The following is a 23,059-nucleotide window of genomic DNA, read 5'->3' as shown; positions in this document are numbered from 1 at the left end:
GAATTTAATGCAAGTTCTTAACTACGCGTGAAATGCAAGTTTAAATCCAGCTTTAAAGGGAATAAATTAAAAGGGATTTAGGGCTATACTTACTGCTTCACAACAATCAAGGTCCAAAAGGTAAACCGCACATCTTTCGCATTTCAGCAAATCCTGGGCCTGCCTCATTATTTTCGTGACCAGACATTCCAGATTGTTCTGTTCCTCGAATATGCTGCGTGCCAGATTGAGCAAAATCTGGAAAGAGATCGAGGAAAGTCAGTCACGGCGAAATTAAACGAAAGAAGAAATTAAAAAAATGTGATTAAAATAATACGATTATATTTTAATTGCAAACGACGCTTTGCTTTATTAAATGGAGGAGCATTTTGGCGACTCAATTTCATATCTAAATGAGACGACATGGTTGGAACTACATTTTGAACTGATTAAGTCGAGTATTAGAGCAAATTATTACTCCCTTGTCCACAAATTCTTGCTACAGCTATTTTCTGCCACCAAGGGAAATTAAAGGTTACGAAATCGTCCATGCAAAAGCCTTAGATAGCTTATTAAGGTTCCAGTCACATAAGTAACCGATTTATAAAATTAATGTCTTGTTTGTTCTCCGAAAGTCTCCAACTAATTCCGTACTTTCTGATTTCCATCGGCAACCGAATTCCTGAGAGAGTCGAACTGGTGAAACTTTAAGATTTAGGTTTATTCGGCTTCCTATTCAGTTAGAAGGTACTTCATTTTCGGGATTGCAAAACAGTCCTGATTCACTTCTGTACTTCTTGGAATTGCTCATATCCAAGGATTTGCGGGCATCTCGTTCAGACTTAATACTCGAGGGATGCATCATGGAGGAGTGATTTAATCTCTTGCGAAATGCAAGCAGTGAATTTTTTCCTCTCTCAGATTTTAGCCCAAAATGGAAATAAATAACTACAATACATTGCGCGAAGCATGGAGTTTCTTAACTGACAGGAAGAGATTTTCTGCGGAATTGGAAAATATAACTGAGGATTTGATACACAAGGGCCTTACAAATTCTAGAGTCGATATTTGGTACATATCTATAATTAAGGTCTTTCATAGTTCGTCATAAATAATAATCTAGTGGGGAAAGAAACGTGCCGGCCAACGTGACCGAAAATCACAACTTCGGATTTCAAATATGACATCGCCGCATGTAGAAGTAGAAAAGTTGCAATGATGAAGTGTCGGGCATTGTCAATTTCCTCGCTAAATAAGCTAAAGAAAAGTAAACTTTTTCCAAAATATCAATTTTTCTCTATTACCTCCGAAAGTTATCATCTTTGCCCAAATTTAACCGACTTCATATCTTTTATAGTTGCCGAGATCCTCATGGTTGAACGTCAGGAACGGATACTTTATAGGTCCAGCGTAAATTCATGATTTGCTGACCCTCATCGCTTCAAAGTTACATCTGGCGTTAATATCTGGACCCTCCAGTATACCGAGAAAGTCCCACAGTGAGAATTTTTGGCCTTCGATTATCCGGGTTTTGAACGAAATGAAGCAATCTTACCCCATTTTGTCGTAAATTCTCTTGCTGAGATAAAATTCCAGATACGTTTCAGCCGCATGATGATTTCTAAAACTTATTTGCATATGAACACAAACTATATTTCTCGTCTCATTATTAGTGAATTGATTGTGTCGAGGCATTCGTGACAGTATAACACAATTTACTTATCACACTAATGAAACAAGATGTTCATTAGTATAGTCACGACTAATTATCGGTATTGAAAATGTCAGTAAAAATTTCTAAAATATTCCTCGTGTTACATTTTATGGGTTTGATAGCATACCTTGTATTCGTAAATACTTGGGAGTGCATCTAAAAACTTAATAGAAAATGGCTCGTAAGCCGTTTGAGATACGAATTTCGTGCAAAAGGCCGTTTAGATGTGGAATAATTCACAGTGTCAGAATTCGTAAAAATACTATATTTTCCCTTACAGAAAAAAATATTATTATTGGAATAGAAGTGTAAAATATTTATGTCAACAGTGGAATGAAGTTCTACAACAGAAATCTATACATTGACAACTACTTTGCATTATACAGGGTGTTTCCTAACTACGTGTAAAAAATTTAAAGGCGTAATCCTCGACTGATTTTGAGTTAAAAATGTCTAATAAACATATGTCCGCAAATGCCTTGTTTCCAAGATACAGGGTGTTGACTGAAAGACGTTGAAAAAGGTTTTAAAGGTTTCTAAAGGTTTGGTGGTATTATTATAATTAATAAAAAGCAATTCTTATAATTAATCATTAAAGCATTCCCCCAAAAAATTGTCTTTTCTAAAATTCAAACACCCAAATTGAGTCATTTTGGAAATAAAATCTCTTTTTCTTGTCACATTTCAACACCCTGTATCTTGGAAACAAGGCATTTGCGGAAATATGTTTATTAGACATTTTTTACTCAAAATCAGTCGAGGATTACGCCTTTAAATTTTTTACACGTAGTTAGGAAACACCCTGTATACGGGATGTTTCTTAATGGATGGTAAAAAATGGAACGGGCGAATCGTGAGCTTATTTAATGGTAAAAACTTCATGTAAAGGCATACCCTAAATTGTTTCTCTTTTAATTTACAGGGAGTTGAAAATTTTTTTCGATATTCATTAATTTTTTTATTATTTGTAAAGATAATTAACTCACAATTGGAAGTAAGAATAATTTTAGCATTACGGACAAACCAAAATAACAATTACTTAAAACACTCTACAGGGCGTTAAGTTTTCCGTGGTTGGTCTCAATGTTTTAAATTAGAACTTTTTTATGATATTTTTCGATTTTATCCATTAACTTCATTCCATCTCTTATGTCTTTTATCGACATGTTGCTTCTTCGATTTTTTTATTATTAGGAACAATAGTTTCAGAGGTATTTGCAAAAAGTAAAACTACCAATTTGTGTTATAATCAGAGTGATTGCTGAAAATACCACCTCCTACCAAAATACAAGATTCTACCCTTTTTCTCATCGACTGCCGAACTCTATAAAAAATTACAAGTGTATTTCTAATAGTTTAACTACCATTTACAACATTTTGTAATTTTACTATCTTGCCGTTTTATTATACCCTTAGGTAAAAGGGGATGAAAATGGTTAGATACTTTTGCAAACATTTTTTAAACTATTGTTCCTACTAACAAAACTGGAGAGGTAAAAAAGTTTATAAACGGCATAACGGATTTAATGAAGTTAATGAATAAAATCTAAAAACATCGTAAAATAAACTGCTGATATAAAATATTAAGAGCAACCACGAAAAAAGTGACGCCCTGCAGATTATTCCAAATTATTGTTATTTGAGTCCCCTTGTAATGCTGAAACGATTGTTACTAATAATTTTGGTTTAATTATCTCTACAAATGACAGAGAACTTAATGAAAATCAAAAGAAACAATTAAATTTCAACATCCTGTAAATCGAAACGAAAAAAATTTGGGATACGCCTTTATGTGAAGTTTTTATCTTAAAATCACTGCATGATTCGCTCATTTAATTTTTTACAATCTATTAAGAAATACACTGCATAATAATAATAAACAAATGCTTTTAATTTCTTTCATCAGCAATACTAGTATTGATTAGCGACGGTTCCATTGAATTGAGTACAGCAAAACGCTGTTTATATTCTGCACTAAACCTTTTTCTCCAATATTCGATCCAGTGGCGCAATTCTAAGGGGATTAGCATTCAAGGAAATTGAGCCGGGATCTTCCCGTTTCTATTCTACGTAATTCAACTCTAAACTTTACCTCCTCGCGAAGCTAAAAGATTCTGATACATATGGATAACTGTGAACAGAAAGCTTGCTTGAAGCGTATAATTTAAATAAAATCCATCTGAAAGTTCCACACGTGCGTTTGCCACAAATTCCTCTGTTTCATAAACAATATAAAGCTGCAAACCCACGGGGCTTTCAAACTTTTGTTTACCAAGTAGGGGGGAAGCGATCGTTGACGTCGTTACCATCTTTGTGCATAATTTTGTTTAGATAGGTACTCAATTCGAAGCAGAGTTTAACTTGCTTTATTTATTTATTTTTATTTATTTCCATTATGGCTCTCGACCCATATTTCTTCTCAAACATGACATTACATTGAGCAACAATCTATGTGAATGTCTATAGTAACTTCGCACACGAATCAAAAAATGGTTTACGACTACAACGGTCGATGCTTCACAAACATCATGAAGTGGTTGATTGTCAGAAAGGGAACATGAAATTGGACAACCCCCTCAAGGCACCCTTTCTTGCGCCTCTCCAAGTCACATCTGCGTCTCAGTTAAAAAAAATTCTATTCACTTATTATAAATGCCTATATGAATGGAAGTGAAAATGCAATGATGGAGAATATTTTCGCAGACTACACATTCACGATATTTTATTCTGTTCTTATTGAACAAAAATCTTTCAAACCCAGCTCTCTCCATGAAGCCACATTTCAGCATTGGCAATAGTAAGAATATTGAATAGTTCATCCTTTATGCAATTCTATTGGCTTGCAGCTGGAGCGAAAAGATTTTTACATTCTCCCACCTTTAAAAGATATTTTGAAGTATTTGCTAAATTATTGCTCAGTTCCTTCACACAAAGGTATAAACGAGACTCGACAATGAGCCAGTAGGATTAGTTTCGGGTAAAAGTAATAATAAACGTGTCATGTGAATCCATAATGCTTAATAAATACATCAATCAATTTAATCTGAAGTTAAATACAAAATTTAAGCTTGGCATTGATTTTTTTAAATTTTGGTAATACCATATAATATATTACGGTATAAAATAATAATTGGTGTAATTCGAGCTCATTTATCACATTTAATGAAAGGTTTGGAATAGGTGCAAGTCCAAGAATAAGTTAGGGCAATGCTAATGGTAGCTAAAGAGACGGAACACTTCAGAAAGTCCATTCTTCTGGAAAATATGTAATCATAGAGGAACTTGGAGGTAATGGTATATACTTCAAGGATAAAAACTTTTGGTTAAAGTTTTACATGCAATAAAAAATACCTAAAAAGTACTGTATTTAAAACTGTCGATGCAGGCATATGTTTAGGGAAAATTATACTTGAACATTCTGTCACACACGTTACTACCGCCCAACAGTGTACAGGGTGTCCTCCGAATATGGGCCTCTATCCGCAAATTGAAAAGTATGACTAACAAAAAGTTGAAATTTGGGTATCATATTAAAGTAGAGGTGATCTATCGATATATTCTTACGAAAATACCACTTCCAGTTATATTAGAAATAAAAGTCAACTCGTTTATTTTAAATGAAATACACTCCATACTATATCAAATTTCGATTCTGCGGAACACTATGAGCATTTTTCATATATAACGTTCTATACTTATATTTTAGAGTTTCGAAATATTTTGAATTTTTTTAAAATAAATTTATATTTGTAGCCATACAATGTATTTTCGAACAATTCGCAAATTCCAATTTTCCTGTTATTTCATCAGTAACAATATGCGTGTTTGTTCTGTAAAACGTTTAAACAGATTCGCTAGTTTTAAAATTATCTATTATGCGCTGAAGAATTTTTTGTAGGGGCCTCGTTTTTTCTTTAGATTGAATGTCAAATTTGCGATATATTCTGGTTTTTACTTTGTTACATTCACCATAAGTAATAAACATATTGAGATAATGTTCATTTGTGCAATTTACGTGTGTCGCCATACTTGCTGAGTCCTGAACGTGAAAAAGTGTTTTTTTTTTTAAATAAATAACACGACAACGGCTAGGTTTAAATATAGACAATAGAATTGAAAGTAGCACATATTTTTTTTGTTAAATATATATTCGTTGAACAAATAGAGAGTTCCTGTGTAAAAAATTATAACTTTTTTACAATTTTTCAATGACTATTTTTTTGAAAATCCTGTATGAAAAAGAATGATTTAACTCACTGGTCTAAGGGCAGTAAAGCATTTTGTACACCAGCGCATAGTTCCATCGTGAAATGCTCAGCCCTTTGAGAAATAAAAAAAAAACATTAATGGTACTACGACAACTGTCATTTTTTTGGAAAATTTTAAATATCTCGAAAACATTAAAGTTGAGATATAGAGCATTTCACATAAAAAATGTTCATAGTGCACTTCAGAATCGAAATTTGATATGATATATAAGGTCTCCCATTTAAAATAAGCGGTTTGACATTCATTTCCGGTATTACCGGAAGTGGTATTTTCATAAAAATATTTTTAATAAATAGATTATTTCTACTTTAGTATGCCACCCAAATTACATCTTTTTCCAAGTCATGGGTTTCAAGATACGGATAGAGGCCCATATTCGTGGCATACCCTGTATTGATCTGGCTTATTACAAAGAGGGGAAAACATTACAGCTACAGAAATGTTCTATACGGAGAGTGTAGTAATTGGTTTATTGCATAATTAATAATTAAAAACCAACGAAAAGCTTCTCTCATAATTGGACGTAAAAGCGCCTAATATGGGACCAACAACCAGAAAAATTTTGAAGAAATGTCTGATGTTTTGTTGAAATATTCTAGTATTGACACCCTATTACGTCCCAGATGCATTAATTCATCACAGTCAAAGATTGAAATAGGGTCGGACGAAACTGCATATTTACATGAATTCGACTGGACGTTCGTTACATTTTATGGCGACGACCGCCAGTTTTGTTTAAACCTTTCGTATACATACGTAGGTAACCCAGAGAATCGAGGATGAAATGATATTCCAGAAGAAACAGAAATGTTACCACCGCGCTGAAGATTATTCCGATTCGAAAATACTTCCGAGGACTCTCGAGGACATGGTAAAAAATAATCCTTCAAATCAACGAATTAAATTCGTACCTGATTTCTTTTGTATTCCAACACCGACACCTCGAAGAGCTGAGCATTTTGAATTCCAATCCCGCAGAATGTTAGATACCTCTGGAACACTCCAACGTCATGATTCGTAAACTCTGGAGAATTATCCGTTTTGTTGATAATTTGGGCGACGCCAATAACATCCCCTTCATAGTTGCAAATGGGCATGCAGAGGATAATATTGGTCTTGTAGCCGGTCCGGAGGTCAACTTCGTTGTTAAACCGAGGATCCTGCAATAGAATGTTTTCAATTTAGATAATGGAATTGGAAGAAAGCAACAAACTACATTTTTAGGAAAAATGTGACCCCTGACAGGCTGTGTGATGGTCTATTGTACTATAAATGTAAAGCGTAATAACTAGCTACATATGTACTATTGTGCTATTATGCCATCATATTAAATTATGAATGTGCCTCAGCGGATCCTTTGTTGACATCAAGGCTGATAATCACATTTTCCGCGTTTATTTAAATATTTATGGCATCGATGGAAGAGTAAGCTCTCAAGAACACTAATAAGAAACTTTGAAGGTGGAAGTTGTGTTGGGGTTGAAAAATTAATTAAAACCTCTATGTAAAAAGTAGATGCATACAAGTATATTGACTGTATTGAAATCGATCTAGACTTAAAGTCTTCTAATTTACATTTCGTCCTTTGGACCAAACGGTTTAGGCGTAAAGATCCAGGGATTTCCTGGCAAACAATAACTCTCTGGTCTCGCTGATGGCAATAAATCCTTTCGCCGGGAAAATCGATTGTGATTTAGTGTCCGTGCCTTGAATATTTATTGAACTCTTTCGTTACGAATTTAGCATGTCTTTTGTAGACAAAGAGAAATTACAATCACACGCCATTAAGTCAAGCCTAATATTTTTTCGATACAATTATTCGAATCGTATACTGAAAATACGTTATTTCGGAAGGAAACATCCGTTCGAAATTAAATAATTCCGTGCCAAGCCATGAAAAGTTGCTCAGGATTTTTGATGATATATGGCCCGATATATCTGGAATGATATTTAGGTTGCAAACGCTAAATCACGTATTTAGCTGCCAATTTTGTACCGCAATAACAGATTTTCATGCGAAATGGATAATCAATTTTCCGGAAAGACACGATTTCATTCAATAACGGTACGTATCTAATATATTGGCTCTAATTTAAATGGGAGAGAGGCTGTGTGCAATTATTGAGAAAATGAGGCATCATGAGGAAAGGTAGTACTCACGTAAGTTTGCAATTGTAAAGATGGATTTAATCAAGCGATATTCTTCCATGCGCTCTTATTCGAAACCCATGAAGAACGAGTAAAACACTGATGGGCACAATTAGCGCATCACCACTTGTTTTGAGCTATTTGCAATGTTGCACCATTACTGTCAACAACTCTTATCCTGTCTTGGATTTGATTTTGTATCTACGTACCGAAATGCCCCCAGCCAGAAATTTAAGTAAGTATGATGGGATCAAAATTGCCACTTTGATAGAAGAAGGGTATACCCAACGTGAGATCGTCCGAAGGTTGGGTGTTCGCCATAACACCATGAGTCGATGTCTCCAGCGGCTTACACGTTGTTATATTAGGCGATCAGCAAGCTTTAAGAAATCGGTCCCTGATAGAAAATTAGATTTAAAAAGTTGACTCGAAAACGGCCGAATTGTTGTGTTTTCTTCCAAAACAGTAAGAAGAAAACTCAATGAACCCGCATTGAGAGCAAAACATTCCGCAAAAAGCCCTCTCTTGACCGTAACCAACAAGGGAGCTGGCTTGGGCTTGCTTGAGAACACATCCATTAGCATTTTGATGACTGGAAGAGTCTTGTTTACTGACAGCGTGAGCTCAAAATCCGCCGTTTGGCGCACTTTTACCTGGAGAAGACCAGATGAAAGATACAGCCAAGCATGTACAGTAGGCCAAAAAAGTATTCGTACACCCATTGGGATGCTATATTTTCCTGTCTTTCCAATAATTTTTGGAAATCAAAAACACCTTTTCATTAAATAATAGGTATAATAAAGTGTTCCCTTACAACAACACAGAAATCAATAATATTTATTGCGAATATAAAATAAACAATAATTTAAAATTCTCACCAAAAAAGTATTTGTACACGTAATTAATTTTTATTATTTTTTAGCATTACAGTGGTAGATAAACATTTTAACATTTCCTCGGGTGTCCTTTAGCTTCGGTAACTGCCTGTATTGATCAAAGCATGGAGTTGACTAAGTTACTAGCAACATTTTGCCATTCCTCCTTTAGCGCGTCCTGAAGCTGAAATTTGTTTAGAATTCGCCTTTTTCGGATTTGTTTATCAAGATGATCCCATAGATATTCGATTGGATTCAGATCCGGTTACTGTGGAGGACTTTTTTGAGCTGGTAGGGAACATTATACAACAGCTATTCACGCACTAGCTTGAAAGCATGCTTCGGATCATTATCTTGTTGAAAGTAATAATCCTACTCCAGTGTTTTCGGTGCTGACATGTAAATTTTCACTTAATATGTCCCTATACATAAATCTGTCCATCCTTCTTTTAATAAAGTGAAGGGAGCCCCACCTCCCTTGCGGCCATACAACCCCGGACTAAGACGTTTTTACCTCCATGCTTAAGCGTAGGTTGCAAATTTCGAGAAATCATGCGTTCTCCAGGTTTCCTCCATAAAAATTTATCGGATCCGAAAAGATTAAATTTACTTTTATCCGAAAAAATAACTTTATGTCAAAACTCTATCGGCTGGTTTAAATGGATTCTTGCACACTCCATTCTTACTTTACGATTCTTCTTACCAATCCATGGTTTTTTTGCGGGTTTCCTGTCATGAAAATAATTTTTTCTCACACGAACGCTAATGACTTCTGGATGATGCGTTGTCCAGTGGCAGATTTTAATTCGGCAGCCAAAAAAAGGAGCACTCACATGTGGGTTTTTCAAAATTTGTCTTATAGTGAAATTTTCATTTCGCTTCGTTACTTTCGAAGGGCACCCAGAACGTGTTTCATTTTCAACTAGGCCTGTACTGTAATATTTATTTATAGTATATTGTACAGTACTAACCGGTTTGTCTACAGTTTTCGGCTATTTTTCGTATGGATTGAACCTGCTGATAATGGCGCACAATAAGTTTCTTTATTTCCATGCTCAATTCTTTACCTTCTCGACCTATTATGAATTTTTACAATCACCAAAATGCTTTAAAACTCTTTTTATATATTTAACTAAACTACCACATTCCGATATTTTATGAAAAATGCATGAATATCATGAAAAGGACCAATTTTTTTGGAGTCATAAAAATACTTTTTCGCTGCGGGAATTTGGAATCATTGTTTATTTTATATTTGCAATAAATATTATTGACTTCTATTTTATTGTAGAGAATACCTTATTACACCTATTATATATCTGCCTCTAGTACATTTTTGATTTCTCAAAATTATTGGAAAGACGAAGAGAAATATAGCATCTCAATGGATATACGGATTCTTATTTGGCCTATTGTATGGTTTCCCAAGTGGCTTTTCATGGCGGTTCAATAATGTTTTGGAGTGGCATTTCTTTGGAGGCCCGTACAGACCTGATAGTGATACAAGAAAAAGCATTATCCTCTCAGATATATCCAAAGCATTTTAGAAGAATATATCGTATCTTTTGCACCTCACATTGGAGACATATTTTTGCTTATGCACGATACGTCAGGCCGCACCAACCTCTGATTGTGCTCTAATATGTGAACGAGGTTGGCATTCGACGTTTAGTATGGCCAGCTCGTAGTCCTGACTTGAGCGTGATTGAACGTGTTTGGGATTATCTCCAACGACATATTGGACGACGAGATCTTGCTCCTGACAACTTGGCTGAGCTGGAAAATGCAGTTCTTCAAGAATGGCACAACATGACCTAAAAATCCGTCACAAAATAATGTAATTCCTTTATTTCTTTTCTGAATAAATAAAATTAGTTTCTGTTAGGTATGCGAGTTTTCTTCAAATTCCTTTGAAATTTATAGGTGGTCCGCTAATTTTGCCCATCAGCGTATTTTAGAATCGACAATGTTTCGTTTATTTTTTTTATTGTTTATTTTTTATTTAATTGTCGCACTATTCTACTATCGCCTCGAAGTTCCAAACACATACTCAATTCACGTAGCATGACCAGTTACGTATTTCGATTTTGAAGAATAAATAGGGATAGATCTATGTGAACCTTCTAGCCTTCAACACCTTCTCGCAGAGCGTATTAATAATACAATTTTGATTCTCCGGTTTTTATGATTTGACTAATAATAATAAGCTATAATAATTGAAATTGGCTGTTGTTAAATACCAAAGTACCTCCCCCTGATTTTGAATTAATATTATACAATTTATGTTTTCTTTGTGATATATCAATGGAATGTCCAACGTATCAGATGGTCAAAACTTTAATAAATAAAAACCTCATTTGACTTCCTTGGTCACATCTTAATTAGATTTTATCGGAACATTAACAAGTAAGCAAATATGAGCGTTAAAATGTGTAGTCATTTTATAGCGTTTTCAATTGAATCAGAACGTTTTCAATTCACTCAGTTCAATGGAAATAAAAATGTCCACTACATTTGCATCATTATACTCTGACATATTGAGTATTTGCGGACTTTTTATAAATTTACAATTAAATTCTCTAGATCCGGGTGGCCTAAAATCATTACAATAATTGAACATGTGAATGAAAAGAGGAACAATTATCTATGGTTATCTCAAATTTGACAACTTCACGGGGTACCCCAGTTGTTATTGAAGGTACAGAGAATCGTATGATACAGAAAAACCAACTGCGTCAGTGTGTGTTACGACCAAAACTCCGTTAAAAGCAATGAGGCTCAATAATCTCCTTTTTGTTGCTTTGAAGGAAACACTTCTAGAAACATCCTCGATCTTCAAAAGCTTCGGCATTTTGTCGTTATTACTTTAATAGTCTCAAATTTCCCACCTCGAATTCGTTCCTTAAAAATCCCCTTCTAATCTTTTAATAGAAATATAATCGGAGAATATTCGGCAAGAGGTTTTTTTTATAAAAGTTTGCCGGGAGAAAAGCCTAGGAGACCGTGATCAATGATATGATAACACAAATTATTTCTCTTAATAGAAAATGAATTAGATTTCCGCGGATAAAGTTTGTTGTGCAATAAAATGTCTCAAAATTGCATAATATACCGGAGTACCGCCCTATCTTGTAGTATAGGCGGCTGAAAGTGAAAGGAAATAAAATAATGAATTTATAAATTACCTCACTTTCCAAGAAGCACGGAAGTTAATAACGACTTCATGAAAGGAGGATAAGTCATGGAATTTGCCTCATTTAACTTCCAAATTTCCCCTAAAAGGTTTGCTCTTGTATTTGTAAAAAGGAAATAAAATTGAACAGCTATGATATTTTGCTGCACTAATGTAAATACTAACTATTTCTAATTGGATCTCCAGGAGAAAAATTTAGACTGTTTGCTAGCTTCGGGCAGCGTCGGACCCTGTTTTTCTTTGAGTAAATTTGACAAGATCAGCTTCTATGATAAACAAATTACGAGCTGAAATTTAGGGCAACCTCTGGACTTCAATGATTTAAAAATTTACTACTTGCAATGAAGCCTAGTGGAAATTCAGTGACAAAAAAAAACCTTTCATCACTTAATCTGCTCAGTATTTTATGATCATAAAACGCTCCCTGAAATTGACGAAATATTGATTTGAGAAAATAATCTCAAGGTGCACAGGCAATCTTCTTGAGTAAAAAATTACGAAAGCCCTGGTCGCTTTCATGGTTAACATAATAACCTAGATTATTTTTAGAAAACTGCAACCTTAAGGTAAACAAACAGTATTCCTCGTTACAAAACTAGGGTTTAACTAGGCAAACGCTCGCTTGGGAATTTATTTCCGTCCATAAAATGCCTATTAGTCTTCACGTTATTTCAGCACAAAATTTCCTACAGAATATCAGCAGGTCCTAAATCTGAATAGATGCGTAAACAAATTAATCCAAGAATGAGAGCTCCAAAATAGAAATCTTGAATCAACAGAATAAAGAAAATACCTTGGTGAAATTTACGACCTTTCTGGCTTAAAAGGATAAAATTGAAATATTTTTCTGGGAAAGTAAAGATGATGAAAGTTTTATGTAGCCGATATAAGATTTTAAGGTCGGCTTTTATAGAGATATAAAAAAAGGTCCGGTAAATGGGGAATCTGTCTCATGGAGACAGGCTGGGTTTCCTTTCATAGGCCTGCTCTATAAATAACTTTTCATTACTGAATTTTCAATAGAGTCAATGAGGCTCGAAGGAGAGGATACGAGAGTGATACCGAAATTAGATGGAAACTTATTTGGATTTTGTTTAGAAAAACTTATCAGTGGCGATCATAAAATCTATCAATGAAACATCCCAATATCGCTTTGCAACCTAAAATGATCCTTTATGGAACGTGTGGGAACATATCGAACGGTCAGATAGTTCACATAATTATAAGAAGAGCTCAATTAAGATTATCAAAGAACGCGAGATTTCAGGGTCAACTAATAAAGCCATCAATTTTTGCTCTGAAGATCCTGCAAACCAGGCAAAACCTGCCGAGATGTATGAAAGAGAAAGGCTCATCACCTTGTCTGCGGTGTACGGTGTGTACAGTAAGAAAAATTAGATAAACAAAAAAATTAACAGGTAGTTAATTACAATTAGAAGCATCCTGTTTTAATGTGTTTAAACCTCAGTTTAAAATTATATTGCAGTCGTGTTTATTAAATTATTATTATGGTAGCAATGAATTCGTTTTAAAGTTTTTAATAGCTGCTGCAGTTGCTCATGTTAACAAACAATCCGTTTATACCATTAGAACTTTCATGGATCGGCTTGAACCTATTCAAGTTGAAACTTTTATTTTTTTTTTTAAGAATCTTGTATGAAATCGAATATGAATTTGAGAATCAAATTCTAGTTCGCAGGCTATATAATCAGTAACGTCAATCTCTTTGTGTATTAGAGACCTCTCACTCACATCACAAAACACATATTTTGTCTTAGGGATATCTATTCAGATTCCCTTCTGTTTACTGTTGACACACATCGAATGGGCACAGTAAACGATGGTCCCATCGGGGTTTTCTTAGGACCCCTTTTCGCTTATTTTCCAATACTAGAGTTAAATGCGATATAGACGAGCTGCCTTTTGTGATCAGCCTGAATGAAAAGGCTTTTCTGAACTCTCTGCCGCAACAAGTCTCAATGTATTGAATTTCGTTATAAACTATTTATATCATAGGATTGTGAGAGAGTTGAGAACACACTAGGAAATCAGTCCCAGCGATTATCGAAGATGAGAAATTTTGATTACGTAGATTAAATCAGCAAGTGACTTTTGTTCCGGAAAAAGATTTAAAGCAACTAAAAAAGAAGTTTAGGTCGACATGGCCTAATTCATCGGCAACTCGTAATTTGTCGCCGTTCCATGAACTTTCCGTCATAGAAGAGAGTGAAAAATTCGCCATGCGAAAATGCCAAATATTGATTCCCGATCAAATGACAATGTTCCAGGGAAATGCATAGAAATAGTAGAAAGGAAATTTAGATTAAGAATACTCAATACTTCCGCAAATGTTCTAGTCGTGAATTATTTTTGTTTAATGAGTTTACTTCTGCAGGAAAATTTTTCAATCTTTCATTCCTACGTTACCCTGTTGGCAAAAAACATTCTGTACAGTGCCCCCCCCCCCCCCCCCCCATCAAAATATTTAGTGCCTTTCGATTCTTTCTTGGGGGGTATTTCGAATTGTGCATATACATACGCTTTACAGTCTGAAATATCTAAGAAACGAGGCTAATGTAAGTCAAAAAACTGGTATTTTTCCAAATATTTGATTCATGCAACAAAAAACTAATGTGTTTTGTAAAAGATGGGGTCGCCCCTGACCTGTACTATCGCATGACCTTTGGCTCCATTTTAGACTCTTAAGTTGGTTTCATTTAAATTCATCTAGAAATTCTGCTCCTTGAGACGAATTTGCGTTTCATGAATGACTGTCACATGCACTCGGGCACACCCGGTCCAGAGAGTCAATATATTAAAGTTCTTATATACCGTTACTATGAATTCTGAAAACAATATGTGAACGTACGTAATTATTATTCTAATCCTCCATTTAATTATTTCCAACATTTTGAGCGAAATTCCTCTCTGCGAGCCCCATCTCTGAATATTATTAATCGCATTTTCCACAGCTAAGCTACAACCTTTGTCCATATTTACGAACCAATTTACGATGCATGACATTATTCACGTAGGAGGGTAGAAGCTGAGAATGAGGGTAAAATCGAATTTGAGCTTAAAGCTTAATAAAGTTTTCTCCGCTCCGACACTATAATTAATTTAAGTTTAAAATTTTTAACGTTTACGCAGAAGTTGGTCCAATGGGTATTAAGTAGTAAAATCGCGAAATGAAAATTTGGTTAAGACTTCCGTGAAAAGAAATTCATCTATTCAGTTACAACTAATCTCAAATAAAACGTTAAAACCTGCTTACCTTATACGCGTCCTTAATGTTGATCATAATCTTATTTTTGGCCACGGTGCCAGCAATTCCAACCCCGAAGGGAATTTTGATTTCTTCAGATCTGGCCAGCTTGACTGCGTCCTCGAAGGTGGTGTCATGCCGAACATCGAAGAACTTGGACACCAAATAACGGTTTTCCTGAGGGCCTTTGGCCAGAAATAATGAACCCCGATCAGCATTGGTCAGTAATGAGACGTTTTTCAAGATCTTGTGGCAAAGCACGTCAATGTTCAATTCGTTAGCTATATCACGGATGAGTTCCATAAACAAATCGGACTCGTCCATGGACTCGAAGTCGCGGTTTGGACGGACATTTTGAAGATTGATATTCTGTGTTGAACTAGATGGATGCCATATTTGTAGTTGGGTGCTTGAGGAGTTGGAGTTGCACTGGGCCTTCGTGGGGCTCGTCGATGTGGTGACTGCCTCGAGCGCTTTTCGTCGCAACTCGGATGATGCGTGTTCTCGGAGCCATCGTTCGAGTATTTCTGGATTTGATTCCAGCCACGTCCTAAAATAAAAGCTTCTGTTAACCTTGATTGCTATTTTCCGATATTGTTCGATTGGTAGCGACCCATCGTCGAATTAAAATATTGATTAAATATTGACACAATCAATCAAAAACGTTTCTTTTTGGACAGAAGTATAGGCTCCAATACCATAAAGATATCGATAACCTCATAAAATTAACCGTCATTAATATAAATTTCTATATATAATTCCACATCACGTAGCATTTATAGCGGAAAGGCAAGCTAGTAAATTTAATTTGCGCATAATTGTCCACATCTATTTGTTTTTTATATGGTATAATGATTGTATCGTTGAATTCAGTCTTGAGTGTAAAATGATTGACTCATCATTCTTCTAATTCTGACAATAAAAAATATTTATGATCTAGGCGATCAGCTGAAGTCAGATTCATCAATTTAACAATAAATCGCATGATATATCAGTAAAGATGGTTAAATGGGCATTAGATAGTTCCAGATATATTTTGTTTGATGATTGATAAAGTATCAAGTCAATAATTTAGGTGAGGAGAAATCACACATATTGTTTCTCAATTTGATGTGGTTTAAGGAAAACAGATGCAAGGCTTCAATGATGCAACGCAAAAACTAATAAAACGATGTGGTTGGGTAAAGCTGAAGAAAGAAGATGACGTAATGATGGCAGTGAAAGTTCTCACTAGAAGTAGAAAAATTATTATGTTCGGATGCGTATACAGAATGAGCGACTATATTTACACAAGTCAATATTTCCCGTATTAGTGATCCTATGAAAACATTAAAAAAATTGAAAAGCTGAGTCTTGAGGGATCAGTAAAAATGACATCAAATTTATTTTAAACGGGACATCTAATACGTTTTCAATAAAATGCTAGGATCAGTTATCGTTGATTTAAAAAATGTAAATAGTCAATTATTATCTTGCCTCTTTTTTTCTGTATACTCAATACACGGTAGTTATTGATATTTCCTATATAAACATTTGCTGACTCTGCACATAAGTTGCAGAATTCATTATGCCGATTCTCCTATGCTTCATGTTCACATACGTTTTACACAAACACACCTATAAGTAATTAATACTAATTCCCAACAAAAAAAAAAAAAACAAAAAAGCTTTTAACACGAGTGGAACTCATTCCAACTCGCCCTTTGCAGCAAAGGTTGGTTAAGAGCATAATTCGTTTCATATACTATTATTAAAAGTAAATATTTAAATGTTTTATAAGATGGTTTCAAGCTCTTCGCAACATTAGCAGTCCTTAGTTGCGAAATTTACGTTAAACCGAAACTATACATACAACTCGTATCGGTTTTAATGTAAAAGCTCTAGCAATGATCTTAAGCATTGCTGCAAAAATTTCCCATTTGCTTTGAACATCGAAGTTGTTTTTTCTTGGTGACCATATTGATCCACGTTTTGAAACCACATTTAACTATCAACATTATTATTCCATTTCGCGAAAAGGTACATATTCACCCTTGTGATGGAACTGTCATGTTATTTTAACGGTCATATCCCACAGACCTGTATTACATGGAAATCCTGGTAAGTTTACTTGTAGCAGGCCTGTTTGGGTGACATTTCTCCCGCATAGGAATACTTGTGTTCACAATTCGCCTCAGTTTTGTTCCTACCTGATTCAAATACATGTCTTGGATGTCCTGGGAGTACGGTTTCCAAATGGGCATATGTCAGATCAACAATTAATATACAAATACGATATTTTTAAGTAATTTCAAACCCTGCTAGCGAGAAAAAGCTGAAATTCTGGCCACTACAACAGAGAGGAAATGACGATAGCACTGTGATTATGGCCTTATACTGACACTGATAGCAGCCCGTTTAGGAGCTCGTAAACGTTCAGATTAGAAGAAAAAAGCGGAAATAAAACTACGCCGAAAGAAGTAATATCCGACATCCGACCGTCTTAATTCCATTTACATTTTGTGAAATAATCCCATATTGTGCATTCCAATTAGAGCAGTGTGGCAAGAAATGACTTTTGATTGAACAATTTCTCCTTGGAGGGAGCAAATTTGTAGGAATTCCATCCACATCTAATAATGGCGTGTGGTTCCTCGCTTCATGGGGAATAGCGAAACTTTAATAAAAAAGGGCTTTAGGTGGTAATATTACATTTGACATCTTCTTTTAAAAGTTATAGTTACGAGGTCGACATTAGATTAAGGGAGTTTAGAAGTTGGCTTCGAACGGGAAAATATAGTGTCGGTATTCGAGATGAGCCAAGCTGGAGTGTAAATGCCGCATCGCAATTATTTCATGCGAGGTTTCAAGAAAGGTTTCTCACAAAATTACAATAAAAAATAAACTACAAATTTCAGAGTGGTTGAAAGTGCCGGAAAATCAAATTCGCAAAGAGATTAAAATACAATACATACAACGCATATAAATTATCGGATTGACGTCTTTTAGGTATTTCATTATAATTATTGAAGCGACATATAAGTAAAAAATGAATTAAAATAGAAGCAAGAGGTGTCTAGCTGCACAAAAATGTGTCCGCCTACTTCTTTCTTAATTTCAAAATTTTCATTATACCTGGAATCTTTAATATAATAGTTTCCTAATTGTCGGCTACTCCAAAGATATGTCATGTAGGAGCTAATAAGGCAACGAAAAATTTTAAGAGGGGAGGGGGGGAAGCGTTTGGAACAAATAATTTTCCTATTTCAAAAAAGGTTTAAAATAGACAAAGGCCATATCACATCTAACAATTATGTCGGAGATTTCCAGATGGAAAAAATTAGTAAATAAAACGGGGATTTAAAAACAAAAGAATAAACTTTCTAGCACTTTTTTTCAATGAACTCTGTATAACAGTCGACTCACTTATTGTACATGCATATATCTTTGAAAACTATATAACTTTCGCGGCACTTTACTAATTCTTAAAGTTCCTCAGACATGAAACTCTTGCCAAACTAGTCAGCGACTGAGCAGCGACACAATTTTTTATTTTCTATATTTAAGATACTTGAGCTGCAAGTAACTTTCCCATAACTAATTTAAGTCCTTACCTTCGAATTAATTAAGAATAAATTTTGTACAAACATCATAAACCTTTGGTAGGAATTTAGTTTATAGAGCCATATATAGCTGTTTACACACACCAACTTAAGCTGGTAATAATCCTTATATTTACATATAAACAGGTAAACAACATAAATTGAAACTTTCTCATTAGGTGACGCTTGAGAAAATTTTTCAGCGTGAGTTAAAATTTTTTGTTAAACAAATTTGCTACCAAACAACAATGAAAAATTCGTGGATATATAGTACCGAGGTACAAATGAACATAAATTATAAAACTATTTATGTTTCAAAATTAGTTGACCAATTTCCACTATGTCTACTCATAACTGATCAAATACAGTTAACGAAATTTAAGAACTTAAAAGAAAAATGAATAATAACATATACTGACCCAACCGCGGCCAAATCCGGTTCGCAACCGTCGGTTTGGGGCGGCGGCACCATCCTGTTTTTGCATTATTTACCCTAAGAAGCGCCCGGGGCCCCAGAAGGCGCCCAAAAAAGCGCACTCGCGTTGGCTCTGCAGTCGGCGCCCGTGCGCCCCCGAAGCTGCATTCTTACTGAAAACTGGCCCGAATTTCCCACAACGTGCTCCTGGCCTGTAATCGATTCGCAAGGTGCGAAATGATGCGCAGTGTGGGTGGCCGATGATAATCGATCATTTGGTGCAGGTCCTGGCATCTTTGAAGCACTCCTGGAAGGAGGTCTTTCCATCTACATTTTGTCAAGGAAGTCGTCCATGTTTCCGGTGGTTGAGGTCCAGCATTAGTCCTAACGAAGAATTTTATAGGTCAAGCTTAGAGAGAAATGCATTTAACGTGCTAGGTTACACAGGAATAATCTTTTTTAAATTAAAGTATTACAAAGCAGTTCACTTAAAGAAAAATAGTTACTTCGTTTTTTTAGTTTTTATTTATTTATTACATAATGCAGTGTTTGATTTAAAAATCACAATTGAGATCACTTCCGGTCAAGCAGGAGAAAACAAAATTTCGTTATAGTGTTGTATATATTACCTATCGTCGATTACTGGCGTATAGTTCTACAGAAAGTTCCTATTGCTTTAATTACTACAATATATTAATTATTAATTTCACAGTTGCTTATAATGTTTTATCGTAAAATGCCTGCGTACCTACTCTTAGATTTTTGCTCTTCAGTGATTTTATTTCGTTGGTAATGTGCGTTACATCACAAAACTACAAATCTATTGGCCACAAATCTAATAAAGGTGCCCTTCACCAGCTTGTCAAAATTTAACTTCCTGCGGGAATCACTGAAAACGTATAAGCAAAACATTCTCCTTCGCCAGATTATCAAGATAAAGATACAGACAAACTGCATTTTTAAGAACAAAAATTATTTTCTAAATTCATTAAAAATTTAAGAAAATATTTTTCATAAGAATGCTGGAACATATTAAATTTTGTCTTTTGTTGTGCACTTTTTGACATAACAGACATGTATACAGGGTTACTCATGTAGTAGATAAATGTATGTTTTTCTTACAGAACCCCCTATATATTATAACGTTTTTGAGTTCTTTCAGAAATTCGCAGTATATTTTATGTAACATACTCGTGTCTAAATTCAAAAGTTATTGTAATATTTGCAAAATGTGGCAATTAGAATGACTTGCTGGATGGCTTGAAGTCACTCCTATGGACTTTTTTATGAAGTTATCTGTAACATAGGGTGTATTTAAATAATCTCAACAATATGCAATAGTTAAAAAATAAAATTACTTAAAAAGATCAACAAATACCTCCTCAAGTGATCAAAAAGTTCTTGAGAACTGTGAATTGCGACTTGCCCACTGTCAGCTTAATTCAGGTTAAAGTTATATTGATAGGGCACAGATGAATCATTTAATACATTAGATCACAAAATATAGTTTCTATTGCTATTTTTTATGTATTAATAATTTTACCGTTATTTTTATTTTTTCTAATTTTTTTAAATTACTGAATTTAGACATATGTAGGTATATTACATAAAATATGTTCGAAATTACTCCAAAAACTAAAAAATGTCATAATATGCAAAGACTTCCCTAAAAAAAAATACACTTAACTACTACACGATTAACCCTGTATACATATCTGTTACGTCAAAAAATAATGACGGGTTCCAACATTTTGGTGAAAAATATGTCTCTTAATTTCTTACGAATTTATGCAGAAATTTTAATCATCCATATATAAATTTGCAGGTTTAGCAGATTTTAAAAAAAGTGGAAATAAATTAAAGTACAAATATTACAATAAAACAACTGGAAAGATGGCAGATACTGGGGATGTTTCAACTAAAGAACAAATTGTTAAGAATTTAACAGTTATTTAAAACATGGTAGCGTTCAGAAATTAAAATTCTTAATTCTTCAAAAAGATTTTCAAAAGCCAATATTGAATGACATTTCCAAAGTAAACGCCCGAAACAACCTCAGTAAGAGCATCACTAATTTTGCTAACAAGCTAAAAATTCCAAAAAGAACAAAGAAATCGAGAAGTTCGAGTACTTCAACTGATCACTAATAAATTAGGGTGTAAGTTCCAAATAACAAAGAAACACCGTCCGGAATTTGACTTTGAAATCATTCACGCAATCTACAAGCCCCATGGCACGAAAATGTGAACTGGTATAGACTCAATCAACATTTTGATCAATAAAGAAACCTGTAAAAATGCTGTTTAACGCTAAAAGTTAAATTTTCTCTATAAAATAAATTTCTTATTTCGATAGTAATGAAACAATGCCTTTTTTGCGGAAATGCTTAGTTTCTCATGCACTTTAAACTCCCAACAGAATGAAGACATGGGAGGAAGTCATAAAAGCCTTTCCATGAAACAGTCATTAACGTGTAAAAATGAATTAATTTAAGGGTCGGCGACGATGGTGGGCAACCACCATATCAACCACCCCTCACATGGGGCATGGGTATGGGTGGAAATCAGCCTTCAAAAATGATTCTTCGTACAAAGCGCAATAACGCAGTAACACCAACCGCCAGTTTCGTACGGACATTCGTGAAAGGTGGATCTACGCTACACGGAAGCTCTGAGTTTACTTCACGCGTCGCGCTTCTAGCTTTGTTTACAAACTAAACACGCATCCGAAGTTTGTTTACAAATTTGTGCAGCGCCTTATTGGATTACGTACTTGGAATTTTGATTTTCTACAAAGTTGAAATTTTGAAAGAAATGTGTGAGTTGTTTTCCTTTTTTGGTTTTGTAATAGAGCATTTCTTCAACTAGAGAGAAATTGCCATAATTTAAAATTTTATCGATACAAGAAGCCGTGCAAATAAAAACAAATAGATGAGCTCTGAATCCAGTGATATTATTTCAGTCGTCGCATTTGAGCTGAGGGTTCTTCAGAACAAAGCCTAAAAAAAACAAGGAAAAACGGAGAATCTTCAAAAACTAAGAAGAATAAGCACTTATGCGAGTCGAATTAGCAAATTTTATAAGCAATTGACATATATTTTTACTATAATAATTGTTCTCTACTTGAATGTCGCTAAAAGACTAGTGTTACAGAATGATAAGAAAAGCATAGGATGAGCACTTACATTATTGATCCAATGGGGAAATCGCTGTGCGAAAATAGTCAATTTTTTTTTCAATTTCAACAAGAGAAACCCCTTTTCACCATGTAGACGACCGTACGCGATAGTGGAACAGCATATTAGAAAAGTTATAAAATATGAGAAAGAATCACGAAATAAATGCGACTGTTGAAATTTAAAAAAGAGATGTGAGAAAAATGAACAAAACCTCAAAAAAATATAAATAATATTATGGAATATATTATAAAATTGCAATGTACTGTAAAAAATTTGAAGTAGCGCTTTACTTCTCGTATACTGCTCGGATGGACAATGAATCTAACCCAGAAGCATGGTGGCGTGAACATGCAGTACCATTAATTAGACAGATACTTATTGATTACATTGTCGACTACCAGCAAAATGGAGAATAACAAGAAAAATACAAAGGTGATAATAA

The 23,059-nt window shown here is 34.5% G+C and overlaps 2 protein-coding genes across 4 annotated transcripts in view; one reads left to right on the top strand and one right to left on the bottom strand.

Annotated features, from left to right (window-relative positions):
* Pde6 (phosphodiesterase 6) overlaps window positions 1-19,626 on the bottom strand; it is a 31,039-nt gene extending 11,413 nt beyond the window's left edge. The window contains exons 1-4 of the mRNA XM_066290030.1: window positions 19,444-19,626; window positions 15,453-15,993; window positions 6,874-7,122; window positions 94-237 (exon numbers count right to left, since the gene is read on the bottom strand). Coding sequence (XP_066146127.1) covers window positions 94-237; window positions 6,874-7,122; window positions 15,453-15,993; window positions 19,444-19,496 — 987 coding nt within the window. The 5' untranslated portion in view covers window positions 19,497-19,626. The remainder of the gene's footprint in view (window positions 1-93; window positions 238-6,873; window positions 7,123-15,452; window positions 15,994-19,443) is intronic.
* sprt (PDZ domain-containing protein sprite) overlaps window positions 1-23,059 on the top strand; it is a 129,534-nt gene that overhangs the window by 54,994 nt on the left and 51,481 nt on the right. For 2 of the 3 annotated variants that reach the window (XM_066290034.1, XM_066290031.1), the window contains exon 1: window positions 22,074-22,256. The exons of the other annotated variant lie outside the window; for it this stretch is intronic. The gene's annotated coding sequence lies outside the window, so the exon portion shown is untranslated. Of the gene's footprint in view, window positions 1-22,073; window positions 22,257-23,059 lie in introns of those variants that run through there. 3 annotated transcript variants of the gene reach the window in all.

Source organism: Euwallacea fornicatus, chromosome 14, assembly GCF_040115645.1.
Source record: "Euwallacea fornicatus isolate EFF26 chromosome 14, ASM4011564v1, whole genome shotgun sequence".
NCBI classification, from domain to species: Eukaryota; Metazoa; Arthropoda; class Insecta; order Coleoptera; family Curculionidae; genus Euwallacea; species Euwallacea fornicatus.
This window is presented reverse-complemented; position numbering and strand designations above follow the sequence as displayed.